Here is an 18256-nt window from a genome sequence, read left to right as displayed (position 1 = left end):
CTTCGTCCGCCCTTGGATCAGCCCTTATAGTAGTATCCGTTTTCCCAACATTTCGCTTCACTGCTCTGCTCCTATTGATCGTAGCGTGATGAAATGTATACTATAACATATAATTGTACCAAGTTTCGTTAAAACCCGTTGAGTAGTGTTTGTTTCTATAACGAACATACAGACAGACATTTTACTGATTGCATTTTTGGCATCAGTATCGATCACTATCACCCCCTGATAGTTATTTTGAAAATACAGAATTGACCTCTCTACATTTATTTTATACATGATTTATTATAAGTATAGATTCTGATTAATCTAGTAGGAGGATTTATACTAGTCAGATGTAAGCATATGTTAGTTATAACTAAGAGCTGCGCATAGCATAGACGCTGGCAGATATTCCGCCAATATTTGCAGCTCACTGTACATTGTACAAGGAAGGCAGTAAATCAGAGCAGCGAGCAACCGCTGGTTTATTGTGTTTATTCATGAAACTCCGCCGAAAGCGAGTCTTTGTTTACCGCTCACACTCGCGCGCTACCAGTTCACGCTCAGGGTTAAGGGCTGTTAGTTACATAGCTTAACTTTAAGCACAAACTGCTTATTAACCCTAGACAATAATTATCAAGCCTGAATAGCTCATTGGGGTTCAAACCCCGCCCACTGAACTATATGAAAAAAAACCAGTTTGAGTTTATTGTAGGTTCTTCTCGGACCAAGGCTCCTTTGGAACCCTTGTAACTAAAATTTTAAGTTTTCGACTAATTATTATCACTATTATCTAATAATATTATTACGTTTCGAAAGTGCTTCTAAAGTAAGCATATATTTAAGAGTCGGTACAGAGTAAAAGTAGAAATAAATGAATTTTTGATTTTATTGTCGTACCCACTCACACGGACAAAGAAAAGCAGTCACGATTTAGCTTTAGTAGTTAATTTAGTTAGACAAGTTATTTTGGTAAGTTGTCAATGCATAAAACCTTTAATTAACTTATGTAAATCCGTAAATTAATATTTTTGATTAGTTTGTAAGCTCTGTAAGTAGTTTGTAATTTTTCTTTTTTTGGCTGAATTATTATTATGATTAGGACTTTACTTATTACTAGCTAATGCCGCGCGGTCCCCGTAACAGTAGTAATACTTGGATTAAATATAGCCTTCCCCGATAAATTGGCTATCTAACACTCAAATAATTTTTCAAATCGGACCAGTAGTTACTGAGATTAGCGCGTTTAAACAAACAAACTCTTCAGCTTTATAATATAAGTATAATAGTAATCCATTGATATTTATATAGGTAAACAGGTCAATAGACGTACTTATTCCAAAAATCTTGCAAAGGCTACATTTCTCTAGATAAATACGCAACTCGGTCCTGGCGACATTATCCTTGCGGAAGTAAAATTTGAATGTAAAATGCGAAGGCTTGGGAGGCGACGAAAAAAATGCTTATTCAAAGTGTTATTATTTTTCTGAAACGCGGTCGCTAAGGCGGCAGCGAGCGGATGTGGTGTTAGGCGGATTTGGTGCGCAGTGCCAGTTGTAGCGGTTACAATTTGGCGATTAAATAAACCTTGGCTGAGTTTGTTGTGGGCTCTTCTCGGACCAGGGCGCGTTTGGAACCCTCGTAACTTTAATTTTAAGTTTTCGAATTATTATTATCACCATTATCTTAAGTTAATATTATTACCTGACGTTTCGAAAGAGCTTGTAAACTAAGCCTATTTGAAATAAATGAATTTTGACTTTGACTTTGATTTTTATAGTTCTAGGGGACTCAAGCAATAACTCAAAATTTATAAAAAGTCATGTGTTAATGTTGTTCAAGATAATTGCAGGGGTAATAAACTAACAAAAGTTAACTAGGTATAATTTATTAATTAAACTACTGCAAATGCTAAGATTGTCGGTTTTTTCAGTAAAATCTAGTCACTAAAAACAGACAAACTTGACGTTTTAATAGAGTTTGTAAACTACGAGTTACTTGAAATACTTTAAATTCGATTTGATAAAAAAATTAATATGGTAAGGAGGATATAGCAAGCAATATCGACAAATAACTGACTAGTGACTGGGTTATTAGATTCTCACGTAGCATTTTTTTTAAAATACCTGCGTTTACACTTTTACGATTTCATAAAAAGAGCTTTCTCACATTTTCACTTAATCTGTGCGTATAATGAACGAAACATTGAGACAGTATTTGGTTTTGTCAACCATCTTTCTTTTCATGCTCGAATAGTTCGGTTCGCTTTTATTTAACTCGTTTGGGAGACATTAATTAAGATAAAGCTACTAAGTCGTGAATATCAACTATCTATAAAAAGTTACAAAATAATAGGTAAGCACAATAACATGAAAATTAATTTCTTTTTTCCGCTGTCACTGCAGACGCACGTTCAGTGGAAATGCGTAGCATTAGGCAGATTGAAAGGAAGTGGGTCAGGCCAGGATTTGGCTGCAGCAGCCGATTTAAATATAACGAAGGGAGATGAAGGCTGTAATAAGTGATTTCGCTCTTATACCACTTCCATACGAGCGGATTGTGCGTGTGTTGACTCAATTGAGTAAGTCAGATATTCTATTTTCATTTGACTTTGTTTGACTTCGGCTTGACTTTGAATGTAGTATTTCTTTTTTTAATTCTTTACAAGTTAGCCCTTGACTACAATCTCACCTGATGGTAAGTGATAATGCAGTCTAAAATAAATTCGGGCTAACTAGTTCGGAGGAGGACGAAAATCCACACCCATTTCGGTTTCTACACGATATCGTACCGGAACGCTAATTCGCTTTGCCTTAAGTCTTTGTTGGTAGGGTGGTACTCGTAGTAAGGTGATAATTATAGTGAGAATAAATAAATTCCATACTTCTCTATCGTATTTACCTACTAGCGGACGCCCGCGACTTCGTCCGCGTGAAATTTAGTTTTTCACAAATTCCTCGGGAACCATGGATTTTTTCGGGCTGAAAAGTAGTAAAAATCCAAAGTAAAATCTATTTCTATTCTAAATTTCAGCCAAATCGCTTCATTAGCTGCGTAAAGGAACAAACATACATACACACTTACGCACACACAAACAAACTATCGCATTTATAATATTAGTGTTATGGTGTGGGTTGACGAACTTTTAGTTTTTTATAAATAAAGGGTCTAACTATCACTGGCTCTCGTACTGTCTATACAACCGCAAAACATTCCCATTTCGATGAAATATAATAAAACCACTCAGCGTCTGCAAATAAAAGATGGACCATTAAGATTCCGTACACTTGAAGTAGGTAGCGGGAAACATTCAGATGAATATTCATCCAGCACCGACTGGAGTGATTTATTATGTAAAACCGACCGACGACCGCGCCTCGCGTTGTTTACTTTCATTATAATAATGGAATTATTAAAATGATGCAAGCAAAGTGTGGCGTCAAGTATTAGTTGCTGAATGAACGGGTTGCACACCGAATGATGCGCAGCGTCTAATAATTACAATAAAAAAATCCAAAATACCAGTCAGATAGACACATAATCGTTCGTTCGTTATCAACCCATATCCGGCTCACTGCTGAGCTCGAGTCTCCTCTCACAATGAGGGGGTTAGGCCCAACAGTCCAAATGCGGATTGGCAGACTTCACACAAGCAGAGAATTGAGAAAATTCTCTGGTTTCCTCACGATGTTTTCCTTCACCGTTTGAGACACGTGATATTTAATTTCTTAAAATACACACAACTGCAAAGTTGGAGGTGCATGACCTTCCCTCTTTCCCATATAGAACTATAAATATATCACAAGCGAGTCGAAACTGAGGCGGACAAAAGTGGTTAATTGTCTTAATTTAAAAACATAACAACACCTAAATATTGTCTACAATCTTAAGTAGTGTGTTCAGGAAGTGTAAAACTATATACACCTAAGTAGTTATTAAAATTGTGGATGTGTGCGCTCAGTGGAGTAGCTAAATTCGGATCATTTTTTGCGGTGATTTTGTAGGCACGTAACATGTTTAATAGTAGAAAATATTTGGTCTTAACTCTATAACTCGCTTTCAGCTTTCATAATATGAGATAAGTCTGGCTATCATTGGCTTTCATTCTATTTGTAATATGGATGCAAGCACAAAATGGTCAGATTTAGCAAAAAGATCGAGCACAAATTCAATGAACCCATAAAGATTGCCTCATTGGAATTTTCAGACGACTTTGTAAAGGATACGGAATTTCCTTTCCGTTCCTCAGAGACGCGACAATTCGTGATTTAGCGATTGCTATCGATGCCGATTGTCGAACGACAATTGCCCGGGGGCCGATTTTTGTGAATGTCGGAAGTACGAACGATTTATGGGGAGGATTGCGAAAATCCAGTTTTGCTTCCCAGTGTCTGTTCTGATTTCTAAGCTTACATTATCAGTCATTGCGTATTTTTATGTTATGTTAATATCTTATTTTAAATACATGTACCTATAGTCCTATATAATCATTTATCATAAATGACTACACAGGACAAGATAGTAGAGAAAACTGGGAAATAAAGCATCCGTTAAGAAATTATTTTTAGAAAATACAACTTTAGGGGTACTCAGCGGTAAAGGGGCTGGTCTCACCGCCAAGAGTTCGTGGTTCGATCCTCGTTTGCTGGGGTATAGTCGAACGCAGTCTTTTCCGACTAGTTGAAGGATAATGACAACATTGGTCACATTTAAGAAAATGGCAAATATTCTAATTCCTTCAAAAAAGGGGAAGGAAACTAACTTTTGTTGCTATCATGACCAAAACACCAAGATCAGATTTAAACTTCCAAATCGCCATAAAACACAATCGCACCTCGATTCTACAACATTGAAGTTTACATAGTCAACCGCTGATGCATTAGAGAGTTTTGCAAATTTTAAACGAGATGGTCCAAATTGTATGAAGCCCAGGTCCAGTCATTGTACCCTGGCGGAAATAAAAGAAGATATTATTTTTAACTATTTTTGATTATACAAATCTATGAATTTACTTTAATTCTTTCGAAATAATATTCATTATCACCCAAGAAATGCAACATTAATAAGGGTATTAATGGCGGATAGATGACATTTTCAATGCATTATTCGATTTGACGTTTGCTGTCAACTGTCATGTCATAGTTGCTCTATGGGCGCCATCTTGATATAGGTAACTCAAAAACTTGGGTTTTTATTTTATTTATTTCTTTTTATTTAGTTAGATTTATTCACATTAATAAATTTTAATAAAGTCCTTGTATTTTTTAAATTTTAATGATATGGACCATCTCCTTTCATGCTAAAGTCTGAACGATTCGATCCCGATCCCGATCGTCGATCTCCGGTCGGCCGGTAAGTGAACGTGGAGTCTGGAAGGGCGTCAATTTATGAAGGACTGAATTCTCATTAAAGGAGACTAAATGGGTACATTCACTTACTGAGACGGATCCTTGCCGCTGTTTCTACGTTTTTGGGAACTCCTTATTCGACGTTCGTTTTTCTTATGTGTTTGGTTATTTTGAATGTCTGTTTTATTTTGGGTTTCAATGAAGATGGTGTAGTGCCTCTTTAGCTAAATTATCCTATATCGCATTTGATCATGTTTTGCGTTTAGGTTTTGGGTTCAAATCTTAGGGCGGGTTTGATGAATTGATATTTCTGTTCTTTTAAGAAATTCTTAGCTCAGCAGCTCTGAGTTGAGAGTTAGTGAGTCTAAAAGCTCGATATGCTTTAACCTACGTGTGTCTAATCACGGTGAATAGAACCTAAGGCCTCTTTGTAGTAAACTAAAACTTGCCAGCTGCGTCAAAGACGTCGGTCTATGATTGTTTCGTACTACGTAGACGGCCCGCGTGGCGCAGTGGTATACTGGATTTACAAAACGGAGGTCCTGGGTTCCATCCTCGGTTGGTTTTTTTTAATTGGTCCAGGTCTGGCTGATGGGAGGCTTTATTAAGCCAAGCGATTTAGCATTCCGGTACGATATCGTGTAAAAACCAAAAGGGATATGGCTTTTCATCATTATCCTAAAAAATTTGCCCGCTTACATCTTAGATTGTATCATCAAGTGAGATTGTAGTCAAAGGTTGACTTGTAGAGATATAAAAAATAAAAGTATTAGTCGGTCTGTACCCAATACAGATTTCTTGCCTAAAAAGTACAAAGAAAAAAATAAAATGATTGTAAGTGGTGTTTTATTATAACTCAACAAAACACGCACACAACAGTTTACAGCTGTTATAAAATTACCGCGCATTATATTTACACATCGCACTGTTTGCCCGACGCATACTTAAACGACCATTTCATTAATTCTACTTATAAAGCTATCATTCTTCCAAATTACGGCGCAATTATGAATAATGGCGGCAATAAATAACGAAAGGACTTATTACTGTTACGTAACGTGAACGTAACCTTAGCGGACTCCCACATAATTCATTCGTAGGAAAAACATTTCCAAAATCCAATGCTGACCCAGAATTGTCACTATCTGACCCATTTCCCAAAGCGCAATGACCTCTGTATAAGCTAACATTATTTTAAGGCGCGCCTGTGAGATCAATAGCTAATGGAATTTGAACTGTATCACTCTGTATTGAGAGTGTATTTCCGTGTGTTCGACGAAATTTAATTTACGAATTTATCTTGCGAATGATCATGCGAGTAAAGTTTATAGAGTGCGCGGGTAAATGACTTTTGGCGTCGAACCGTTTCGTGTGCAGGCGCCTTTACGGCCGCGTCATAAAGTGTGAATTAAGTCCAATAGTGCAATTGTTTGTTTTTGTTAATTATTTGTTACGGCTGCCTTTTTGGGGTAATTGAATTATGTTATACTAACCCACGACTTCGCTTGCGAGTCAAAGCATTTCTTATTCTGCATGCCATGTTGTTTTCTATACGTGATAATGTGATAAAAAAATTCAGAATGATCGGTGAACTTGTGATAGGTGGTAGGTACTTAAATGGTAAAACATATTAGACTTTTAATTATTACGAGTAAGGTAGTATCAGAATCCGCCTGTTCTGTTTTGAATGCTAATAATAAAAGTTAAAGAATTTTCTTTGTACTTAGATATTTTACCGAGTCGAGCTTACTTTTAAAGGATTTTGAATACTTTCCTAGAACCTAGGAATTTCTTGAAAGAGAAGAAAAATACTAAATGCGGCCTTAGCACTTTTGATTTAGCTCAATGAAAATTGATAATCTCATTAAAAACAATATTAATTTTAAAATTAAATATTAGCTGACACCCACGATTTCGTGTGTGACATATCTTGCGGGAACCATGGATTTTTTCATGATGAAAAGTAGCCTATGTGTTAATCCAGAATAAAATCTATTTTAATTCCAAATTTCAGCCAAATCGCTTCAGTAGCCGCAGCGTAAAGGAGGAAAATACATGTTTACACTCTTACACACACACAAACTTTCGCCTTTATTAGTGTGAAGTGTGATTAAAGCCAAAATACTTTAATTAGTACTTTGGCTTTAATCGTGGATAAATTAAATTCTTGTCGATCTGAAATTAAAGTAACCGCAGATAAATTCGTCTCAAGTAACAATCTCATTAAACGGAAGCGAGCGGCAGCGGGCCGGACGTAGCGTCTAGAGATGGCATTACTGAACTTTAATACTATGTGAGCTCCATGCAGCTGCGTAGAATGGATACGACATACTACTTCTTTATCTTAATTGGTCCAGGTCTGACTTGTGGGAGGCTTCGGCCGTGGCTAGTTGCAAAGATGTACCGCAGAGCGATTAAGCGTTCCGGTACGATGTCGTGTAGAAACCGAAAGGGGTGTGGATTTTCATCCTCTTCTTCTTACTTAGCAACACTTAAAAGTAGGGTCAAAGAGGCGGTTTAATATAGGAGATCCAAGAAGAGAAGAAAGCCATAATGACATGACATGACTATACATTTATTCGCAAAAATATTAGTAAAAACCTTAGTTTAGCTAAAACATACAATAAACAATTACTTAAATTGGCCAGTTTGATTGGTGCCATTTTAATGTGGGGATAAAATATAGCCTATCACACTCATAAATAACGTGGCTTTCTAGTGGTAAACGAATTTACAAAATCGGTTCAGTAGATCCAGAGATTACCCCTTACAACACCACAAACTTTAACGCTTTATAATATTAGTATAGATGACAAAGTTAGGCTTTATCTAATGTAGAAATCGCATGGAAATTATATAATAGATTAGCGTTAACAAATATACAAACAGATGGGTAAAAAAAACCTAAAAATCTGGGCTATACGAGTAAGTGTATGAAGTCGTGTTTGTGTTGAGTTTACTCAGTGGCGTAGTGTGCCTTCGAGGGGTCCTGTATCAAAATTAGTATTACTAGAACGATGGGTAAAGATTTCTCAAAAAGAAACAAATTTTCATTTTTTTTTTTGAGAAATAAATCTGACAGTGACTTAACCTATGAAAGATGTTTCAATTTTTACAGCTTTTGGGCGCACGCTTAACTTAACCAGGGACAAAAAGAGATTGTGGATGGCCTGTATTTTACAAATATTTGCTTACACACGTAAGGGGCCGTAATCCAGGGGCCAGTATAACTGATAGGACTGATACGGCGGTAACTACGACCCTGAAAATAACAAGCAATAATTAAATAAACAACCATTCAGAACTACAACTATGGGCAGATATTTAATATTTTGGATATGTCCAGCGCTCTAACATCCACGTCCAAGTGGCGGAATATCCGCATGAGTGGATCTTAACTTGAATTGTTGCGATCCCGACTTGCGCCACGAGAGTTGTGTAGGATATTACACCGCAGCGCTAGATCACATCTCGGATGTACTAACTTTAAATCCGCCTGTGTTTCACAGGATAGATATTATTTACGAGTACCCACGGATAGGTAGACTAACATTACATTTATCACCATCACCTTAGAATAATGGAAATGTATGAATATGAAAGTTTAGATGTAGAAGGTAGTAATAAATTTTGGTACAAGACTAATGTGAAACTAAAGAATTCTAGACATTTGTAGCTACGTAAATATGTAGATGAGTTAGATATAAATTGGTATAAGTAAATAGATTACGTTCGTTTCATGTAGGATGATGTCAGTTCGTTTCACTCTTGAAAGTTTAACGCGATTTGACGATAATAGTACGTATTCTGAACATCATACAGGCGACTGTCACCGTTCTATGCTAACTGAAAAACACTTTAGCTCGTTGGTTCAGTGGTTAGCCCATTTCGGTTCGTATCACGAGGTCCTGGGTTCGATTCTTGGGTCGGGCTATGGCATACTGAGCCATTTTTCTGCTAAAAGAATTTTTAACATTATCACTTTAAGTCCGCCAATCCGCACTGGGGCAGCGTAGTGGGTCTAAGCTTCATAACCCCTCTCCTATAAGGAGGCCTAGCGTTTTATTTAAAATAAGCTAATAGTGATGAAGAAATACTGAAGTCACAAAGACAAAAGACCCTATAATTTTTACAAATTTTTCGGGTGTTTTTATAAATATTCAAATCAAACAATTTTTTTTATTCTTTACAAGTTTTAAGGTAGTTAGCCCTTGACTACAATCACACCCTGATGGTAAGTGATGATGCAATCTAAAATAGCAGCGGGCTAACATGTAGGATGAAAATCTACACCCCTTTCGGTTTCTACACGACATCGAACCGGAACGCTGAATCGCTTGGAGGTACATCTTTGCCGGTAGGGTGGTAACTAGCCACGGCCGAAGCCTCCCAACAACCAGACTTGTCCCAATTAAGAAAATCTCAATCGGTCCAGATGGGTATCGTATCCAGGACCTCCGTATTGTAAATCAACCGCGCATATTTATACTATCAACGATATTCTGTTTTCCATTTATTTCACCAAACCGTTTTCTATTTGTTATTATATTTTAGAAAGAATCGCCTTTTTCGATGGCGAAGTATAATCAAACTCGGCAACAACAAGGCAAGTTTAACAGCTATCCAATATGCGCATAAATTGTCCGGAGCCAACGAGTCTGGAGCGAGTTTAAACACATATAGCAAGATTTCGTTGGGCCAATGTTTTTGTAAGCATATTTTTTTTTGAAGACTAATAGTTGAGAAAGTTTTAAATTTTACTAAAATTACAAGCCAGCTAGTATTAACGACTCGGTTCGCGTGGTATTATTTTTTCATAAATCCCACAGAAACCACAAAATTTTTCGAGGTAAAAAGTAATTTATATTCTGGTCCAAAGTCCCATTAATCACTGTATCAAAAGTCTAAAAGTGAGACTGCAATGTTTGTCTTTTACCCTGATAAGGTAGACAGACTTTTATGTTTATAATATTAAGTATAGATATGTTCACAGTAGGTCATAATTCGTTGTCAAACCATATTGGACTCACTGCTGAGCTCTAGTCTCCTCTCAGAATGAGAAGGGTTAGGCCAATAGTCCACCGCGCTGGCCCAATGCGGATTGGCAGACTTCACACACGCAGTGAATTGAGAAAGTTCTCTGGTATGCAGGTTTCCTCACGAGGTTCCTTCACCGTTTGAGACGTTTATTTAATTTCTTAAAATGCATACAACTAGAAAGTTGGAGGTGCATGCCCCGGACTGGATTCGAAGCTACACCCTCCGGAACCGGAGGCAGAGGTCATATCCACTGGACTATCACAGTAGGTATTCTGAGGTAATTTTAACTGTAGCCAACTTCAGTCCCATGGAATGCCCTAATGGCGTCTGTGTTTCCTGACACGTACAATTTGTGCACCTTCAAGGCAAGAGTGAATAGGCATCTTCTAGGCAAGTGCGCCTCATCTTTGCCTCACATCATTGCTTTCCATCAGGCATGATTGTAGTCAAACGCAAGCCAAAGGTTTGCTTCCCTACTGGGAAAGGTATCTTTAGATTTCAGTTTTTGACTATCATAAGTACTACGCAGTTAAGATTTTTTTATTTAATTCTTTCTTCTTTTCATCATTTATTGTCATAAAAGTTTGATGTATCACTTAGTATTGAATCAAAACACTGCGACAAGAAACACTAAATAAATTTTTACTAAAAACAAACCATCTTGATCTAAAATGGTTGTAGGAGATGAGTGATCAGTATGTTTAACAGCTTAACGTTCCAATTTTCCATCAACTTGACATAATATCAAGTCGCCGAGTCAGTAATTTATTCTGCGCGAGCTTTACAAATTAATACTCAAGTTACTCTCCGTCGAGGAGCTGGTTCCGCTGACGTAGATTACTCTCCTTTCTCCGTTCTCCGCATTTAAAACTAAGAGATTCTCTCCTTCAGAGTTCCTTGCTACTAGAACGGAGAGTTTAACGAGGTTTATAGTACAGTAATGTGAAGATTATTCTAAGGTTCAACCAAAGTTTAATTATTATTGTCACCTCACGGCTGAAGTCTTTGGAAGTGAATCTTTAATATGTATATGTCTAGTGATCGTCGTCCTTACACAATCTTATCACCTCCTTTAAAAAATGTAATGTATAGGCGAACTTTAGTAAAATAAGGCGGATGGTCGTCGCTTTAAAATCACTTGCTGAGCCGTCGTTTTGAAATGCACTGTGAGCTTTAAATTGCCTAATTCCTAGCCTTTACATTTGCAATCTACAGAATTTAAGTGCACTACAAAACATAAAAGTACCACAGTACAACTTGTCAATAAAAATTGTCAACACAACATCCTTATTCCTACAAATTTAGACTTATGTTATAACTAGCGGACGCCCGCGACTTCATCCGCCCTTAGACCTCCTTAGTCCGACCTTTTCGCAAAATCCGTTCTTAGAGGACCTATAAACTACCTCCCTGCCAAATTTCATCTTTTTACGTCTAGCAGTTTTTGAGATTTCGTGATGAATAACTTTTCGCATTTATATATTAGGATAATGCATGCTGTCTACAAAAATAAATATGATACATTTAAACTCTAAGTACGTTCTTTTTGGAAATATCTATCTTTTAACCGAAAATCATCCCCTCCATTGAGCAGTCTCATCCCCTGTGACCACCATTACAAACGCAGCGTGGCCAGTACGTACCAGCGACCACAGACCATTTCCGGGGGACGGCTGCACATTCTCACTTCCGGGAGACAATGGCTGCCCTCCCGTTTCCGATCAGCGATTTCCCGTCGCCATTTTGCTAAATCGCTGTTCAGAATTGATTCTGAATACATATTTTCAGTAAAATGCAGTTGCAAGCGCTGTGTGATTAACCATTTGTGCCCCGCGATTTTACACGCTGTAATACATAATGAGATTATTAGATGTTAATAATGATTGTAATTTAACGTAGTTTTCAAGGAAAGGGGTGTAACACCATCAAATTCTTGACTCCAGATTGCTAGTAAAAATTACTTGCAAAGAATAACAGCCTGATGAATCGAATACTACGACTCGTAGCCATTATTCACAGCGGGAAGATGAACTATTGGGAAAATTTTCATTGGAGGCAATTCCTTTAACTTTTGTGTGCTTTTTTTTCGGTTGTCTCTGGTCCCTAGATGGGCTGCCTTATACAATTGCTTAAATAGCGAGGCTAATCCAGGACTGCCGATGCGTGGTCGCTAAACCAACATCTTGGGATTCTAATGATCAGCTTCGAATATATCTGTAATTTTGTTCTTTTACGGACCTCCTTATTGCTATCGTCCAATAACTCAACATATTCGCACTATAGATGGCTTTATGCTTTCGCTCGATGAGTGACTCTTTTAAATTGTGGCCGATAATAATTATCGACATGACCTTAAGATCATTCATCATCATCATTGTCAGCCGATGGACGTCCACTGCTGGACATAGGCCTCTTGCATGGACTTCCAAACAAAACGTTCTCGAGCCGCCCGCATCCAGCGGCTCCCTGCAACCCGCTTGATGTCTTCGGTCCCTCTAGACCTTAAGATACGTATTTATATATCATAATGTTTACTCAAAAGTGTATGTAAAAACGAAATATCCTACATAGTTCGCATGTTTTCAGTTACTTCTGAAGCAATTAGAGGGCACGCGCAAGTTAGGCAATAAATACTTTGTTCATCAACGTAATGGGCGCGAATCGTGCCGTCATCGTGCCGCGTCACTATTGTTGGTGTTGGAGGCTCGTTAATGTGGAAACTCCTATATTATAATTTGTGTTACAGGAACGAGGGGAAAATAAATAACATGAAGAAAAACTTTACATGTTTTTGTGGCACAGGCAATGATTTCGTTCCTAAAAAGAAAGTTGATTTGATTACCTGTTATAATTTAGCATTTTACAAATGGGCTAAGGTAAATGGCTAGATTCCTAGTAAAGAAGTTCTGTCAACCGAAAAGTACGGTCTAACCACGGCGATCATTCGCTTCCATGATATAGCTTGGCAAGTCCGTTCGTAACACTCCCGATAAACCGCGCGGGCCGGGGTGCCTGTAGCGATGAATGAAAAACCCACAATTGATGCACCTCACTTCCACGCACGCACGATTTCACACCCGCAGTCTTTCTCCCCGTCGCCCGCATATCATGGGAGTGTCATCAACAAACTTACCAAGCTATAGCGTGCGCGGTGGATCAGATGAAATCAGAGAACACGTCAATGTGATCACGTTGCTGCAAGTTAATCTTACAATTCAAGAAGATAATCTTAAAATGTGCCAAAACAACATTTATTTAAACATCACAAACAGTTTTTATTCATAATAATTATACTTGTAATTACAATATCTAAATAATTAATACCATAGACTCAATCAAACGCAATAGAGAAGTCAGTTTTGAAAGAGCGCCGGTCTATCGAGTACATGTTGTCGGCTGTACACTCGTACACCCCGGCGTCCATCTGGGTCGCGGGATCGATTTCGATCTTGGACTTTACGCGGTCATCGCCGATAAACCATTCGTGGATCTGGAATTTCGAGTTATAAGTCAGCATATAGCATAACTAACTAGCATTAAAAAAGTAGGAGCAAGTGTCTCTCCTTGTGTGAGTCTTTAAATTGAAACAAATTCTTCAAATTAACTTCTAACTTTATTCTATAGGTAGTTTTATAAGTAATTTGTGGTAAGGGTTTTCATTTATATTGGCGTTTAACCCGTTCAAATAACTTCCAATTCAAATTCGTTTTATTCTTTTTCAATTTTGAAGCACTTTTGAAAAGTCAAGTTTAACTGTTTGAAGTGAGTTCAGAAGGCGGATTTATATTAATAAGAGGCGGTAAGATACTCAACAGCTTCAATAACTTCTACTCGTTCAATAACTTCTTTGATCAAAAATGTTGTTGAGGTGTTTTTATTTTGTTATCATTTTATTTAGAAATAAAGTGTATAATTTGTAGGTAAATGCGTTTACTTACATGCAAGTAGTGGTGAGCAAATATTTCGTTGCCATCTTTAAACCAAGTGATGTGCGGCCGCGGAGTCCCTTTAGCGGTGCACAGAAAGGCGATTTTGTGCCCCAAAACGTACTCAAGGTCAAAGTGTGAAGCCAGTAGAATTTTGGCGCCCTAAAAATTATAAGCATATTTCTGAACGGCTAGGATTATCATTGTAAGGCTTACATTAAATTCGGCGGCTTTTTATTTAAAACGAGAAAAGTAATCCACGTGGTTCTCTTCTAGATATTACTCGTATGAAACAAAGTTCGAAAAAAGTTTCCACAAATAATTTTCTTTCAACTAACAACTTAAAGAATTTATTATTCAGTTACCAAAAATGAATCCTAAATCAATTTATATAACATTTGAATTAAATTCTTATGCTTCTCTTGCTTCTTCTAGTGTAACTGATTGTAGTAATAGTGAAAAGATTACGCGGAAGATAGCAAAATTTTCTTGTTACAATCCATCAAGACATTCTGCAAAGTAATTTACCTACTACTCTTCTATTTGAAGAGCATTGTCAACAACTTACATCATTGTTATTGTAGTACTGATCAGACTCCGGGTCCCTGTATTTACCGGTTATAGGAAGCCCAATTTGTACCTGCGGAGGATGTATATACATAATTACGTAGTTTGAAAATTTGTTAACATATTACGCATCTTTATTTAACATTTTACACATTAATGTATGTATGTCCCGATTCTCAAGTAAGTTGATTATCAGTATTCCCTGAATGTTTATTGTGAGTAGGTTCCTCATTCTTTAGCTCTGACTATCAGTTACTTCTGTCGTCAGATTCTTCAGCAGCAGAACCATTTTTAGGGTTCCGTAGTCAACATGGAACACTTACAGTCTCACCATGTCCGTCTGTATGTCTGTCCACAGTTTAGCTCAGAGGCTATTAATACTAGAAAACTGTAACTTGGCATGAGGAGTACCTACTTATGAAGCTAAAAAATTCAATTCAATTCAATTTATTTATTTATTTGCAAACTGTATGCATGCAGCATGTTGTTTGTTTCCATTGAATAGGGTTTAAAAACTAGTGAACTGATTTGAAAAATTCTTTCCCTTTTGGAAAGCTTTATTAGCTGGTGGTGACAATAAAAGTTGCAAGTCGTAAAATGAAACCTCTATAAATATTTTAGGTTACCTTCCCTACATGTAGAGGGGATGATTTTTTTAAATTTTTATATCAATTTTTACTTATTCACGTACTAGAATGTTAATGTCATACAACCTTCTCATATAGGTTTTTTACATTTTGCCTTTGCATTTGAAGTCCAACCGACATCAAACATTTTCACTGATTACAAAATCTTATAATATAGAATGAACTGGTTACCTTCGATTTTGTTCTTGGCCTGTTTCGACCACGTCTCGCTTCAGCCTCCAAGGCGAGACACAGAAGTATTGTAACCAAGACACATTTAAGCAGCATTATCAACTTTCACAGCTAGAAGTATATCTATTTTGATGCCAGAAGCCAGAATATCTATTTTTTCTGCTAGAAGTATACCACAGTAGTACACCTTACGAGAGTTTAGTATCAACTGCGGTAGCCGTGATTGCCTAATGACATAAGTATCGGGAGTAGCGTCTCCCCTTCTGTTTTTCGCTGTCATATTTATATCCTTTGCGCTTCATATATTGCGTTGTAAATTGCTTGCGGGGTCATTGGTACAAAACGATTGTCGCTAAAGACTCTCGAATAATCTGGGTCTGTAGCCATGTGGTACGTCGATTCTCATTCTACGATCGCAAACGCTTCGAAAATCAAATAATGTATGGGAATGATATTCGGTATCGACAGGTGACGTGATCAAGTTATCCATAGGATGGATCATTTCCATACATATTTTTAGTTTTCGAAGCGTTAGCGTTTGTAGAAGGTTATTCGACGAGCTACATGGCTACCTGCCCTTAGCTTGATAGGTGTGTAGAAAGCCTAATAAGTTAAGTGTTTCATATTATAGTTGTAAATTTTTGTTTATTAATTGACGGTGTATGTGATTCTAGGTGAAAATCATTGCCGATAACAAAAGATTTTGTAATTATATGATAGTCAATTTAACACCTGAGGGCCTAGTGGCAGATTGATACTGTTACTATCGCGTTAACGTAAACGCGAATTTCTAAGGAATTGAAACAGCGCCATCTAGTGGCACTACTGCACAACTGTTTCAATTCCATATAAATTCGCGTTTACGTCAATGCGATAGTAACAGTACGAAAATATTGAAAACTCCCACTAGGCACACTGTTTTAAGTTGACTTCATCTTAAGACCGGTATGATACCTATTATTTATTTTATATCATACTAGCTGGCGCCGCGCGGTTTCACCCGCGTGGTTCCCGTTCCCGTTGGAATACGGGGATAATATATAGCCTATAGCCTTCCTCGATAAATGGGCTATCTAACACTGTAAGAATTTTTCAAATCGGTCCAGTAGTTCCTGAGAATAGCGCGTTCAATCAAACAAACAAACAAACTCTTCAGCTTTATAATATTAGTATAGATTTCATACGCAAGTATTAGTACAGGAAAAGTTAATAGCTTGTAACAAACTGAAATAAAACTGCCACAGCTGTATAGTTACTATCTCTGTTACCCACTACATCGCAATTATATAGCTTATAATTTCCCACCATAGATATTTCGCGGGCAACCAAGTGTTAGAATCGGCGATCATTATCTAAGGTTAATGGGGCAGACGGGAGGTTTAGATACAGACGCGGCAGGGACGTGGCTTACACGTTAGAACGAATAGGTGAGCAATTATATGAACACAGTGGTAGAGGTTATTTAATAAAAATCTTTTTATATTAAATATTAACAGCTACATTGTCTTAGATAATCTTTTTAACATAAAATTGGAACCAACTTCAAAGACGTATTTCAATTTTTTGATTTTACCACAAAATTACTTAACCGATTTTTATAAAACTGAAATGGGACCAATCTAACGGACGCCAAATATATAGTTAGTAATTCTATTAAATTCTATTTAGAATAGAACATAATAGACATCATTTTATTTTTATTAGGCGGCCTTACGTTTTTTCGAGAATTATCACAAAAATTATATTGTACCTACTATTTATTAAGTTTTGAGGTCTCTCTTGTTATAGGAGAGCAGATGGAGCAATTACGCTGGTTCAATGCAGGCGGTTGAACTTCAGTAGTTTTAATTAATCACTGTTAAAATTGTACAAAATTCTGTGTATTTTGTATTTTCATTACATTTTATAAAATGCGCAACTCCGATATTTTAATAACGAATATATCTACTTGCCTACTAAAAATTATACAAATATCGTATGTAAGCATAATTAGAACATGCGATAACATTCGCAGAAACGGTAAAAATGCAAATTTCGTTACGTAATCGCGCGCGTCCGCTCACCACCCTACGCTTCACCCTTGATTTGACGAAATTGCGTATTTTTGGGTTAATTGCACTACGTAATGGATTAAAAAAGAAACTGGTTAAAGTTCCGTTATATCGTTTTTTTTTAAATGCCGAATTTAAAATGAACTTTTAGTTTAATTTTACGAAATAATAAGTTACTTATAACTTCAGAGGCGATCGGTAACTCCTCCTTTTTTGACTTCAGTTAAAAAGTTCACGTTTGAAAAAGAATGTTTTATGTATTAATAAACCATTAACTCCAAATTACCTGTATTTTTTTCTTTGCACGGCAAAATCCAGTTGAATCACTCATGGTAGATAATATGCTTACCATTTGTGTTTGTAGATGATTGGCTTACCCTTTTTTTTAAAACAGGTTTTCTTACCTGAAAAAAAAAACATTTACAAATTAATATTTATTTATATTGACACTAATTAAAGGTATAATTGCCAACTGTTGGCTTTAATTAGCATTTTCCTGAAAGTCAATGTTAAACTATGCTGAC

At 36.8% G+C, this 18256-nt stretch overlaps 2 protein-coding genes across 6 annotated transcripts in view; both read right to left on the bottom strand.

Moving 5' to 3' along the window:
* Window positions 1-18256, bottom strand: part of LOC112047515 (uncharacterized) — a 475328-nt gene that overhangs the window by 78570 nt on the left and 378502 nt on the right. The gene's annotated exons all lie outside the window — the stretch shown is intronic.
* LOC112047517 (immunoglobulin domain-containing protein oig-4) lies at window positions 13606-15914 on the bottom strand. Its single transcript, XM_024084658.2, has 4 exons — window positions 15682-15914; window positions 14865-14936; window positions 14309-14458; window positions 13606-13860 (listed from the first exon to the last, which is right to left on the bottom strand). Exons 1-4 carry the CDS (start codon window positions 15775-15777, stop codon window positions 13702-13704), a joined length of 477 nt encoding a protein of 158 aa, XP_023940426.1. The 5' UTR covers window positions 15778-15914; the 3' UTR covers window positions 13606-13701.

This window comes from Bicyclus anynana, chromosome 5 (assembly GCF_947172395.1).
Source record: "Bicyclus anynana chromosome 5, ilBicAnyn1.1, whole genome shotgun sequence".
NCBI lineage: Eukaryota > Metazoa > Arthropoda > Insecta > Lepidoptera > Nymphalidae > Bicyclus > Bicyclus anynana.
Note: the sequence above shows the minus strand (reverse complement) of the source record. Positions and strands in the feature narration are given on the sequence as shown.

What these genes read in the sequence shown, in the direction of transcription:
- LOC112047517 (XM_024084658.2), bottom strand. Translation starts at nt 15,777, where the DNA reads ATGCTGCTTAAATGTGTCTTGGTTACAATACTTCTGTGTCTCGCCTTG. An exon ending in GGCCAAGAACAAAATCGAAG is followed by an intron (nt 14,937 to 15,681) that starts GTAACCAGTTCA and finishes CATCCTCCGCAG; the next exon opens with GTACAAATTGGGCTTCCTAT. An exon ending in TTGCTCACCACTACTTGCAT is followed by an intron (nt 13,861 to 14,308) that starts GTAAGTAAACGC and finishes TCGAAATTCCAG; the next exon opens with ATCCACGAATGGTTTATCGG.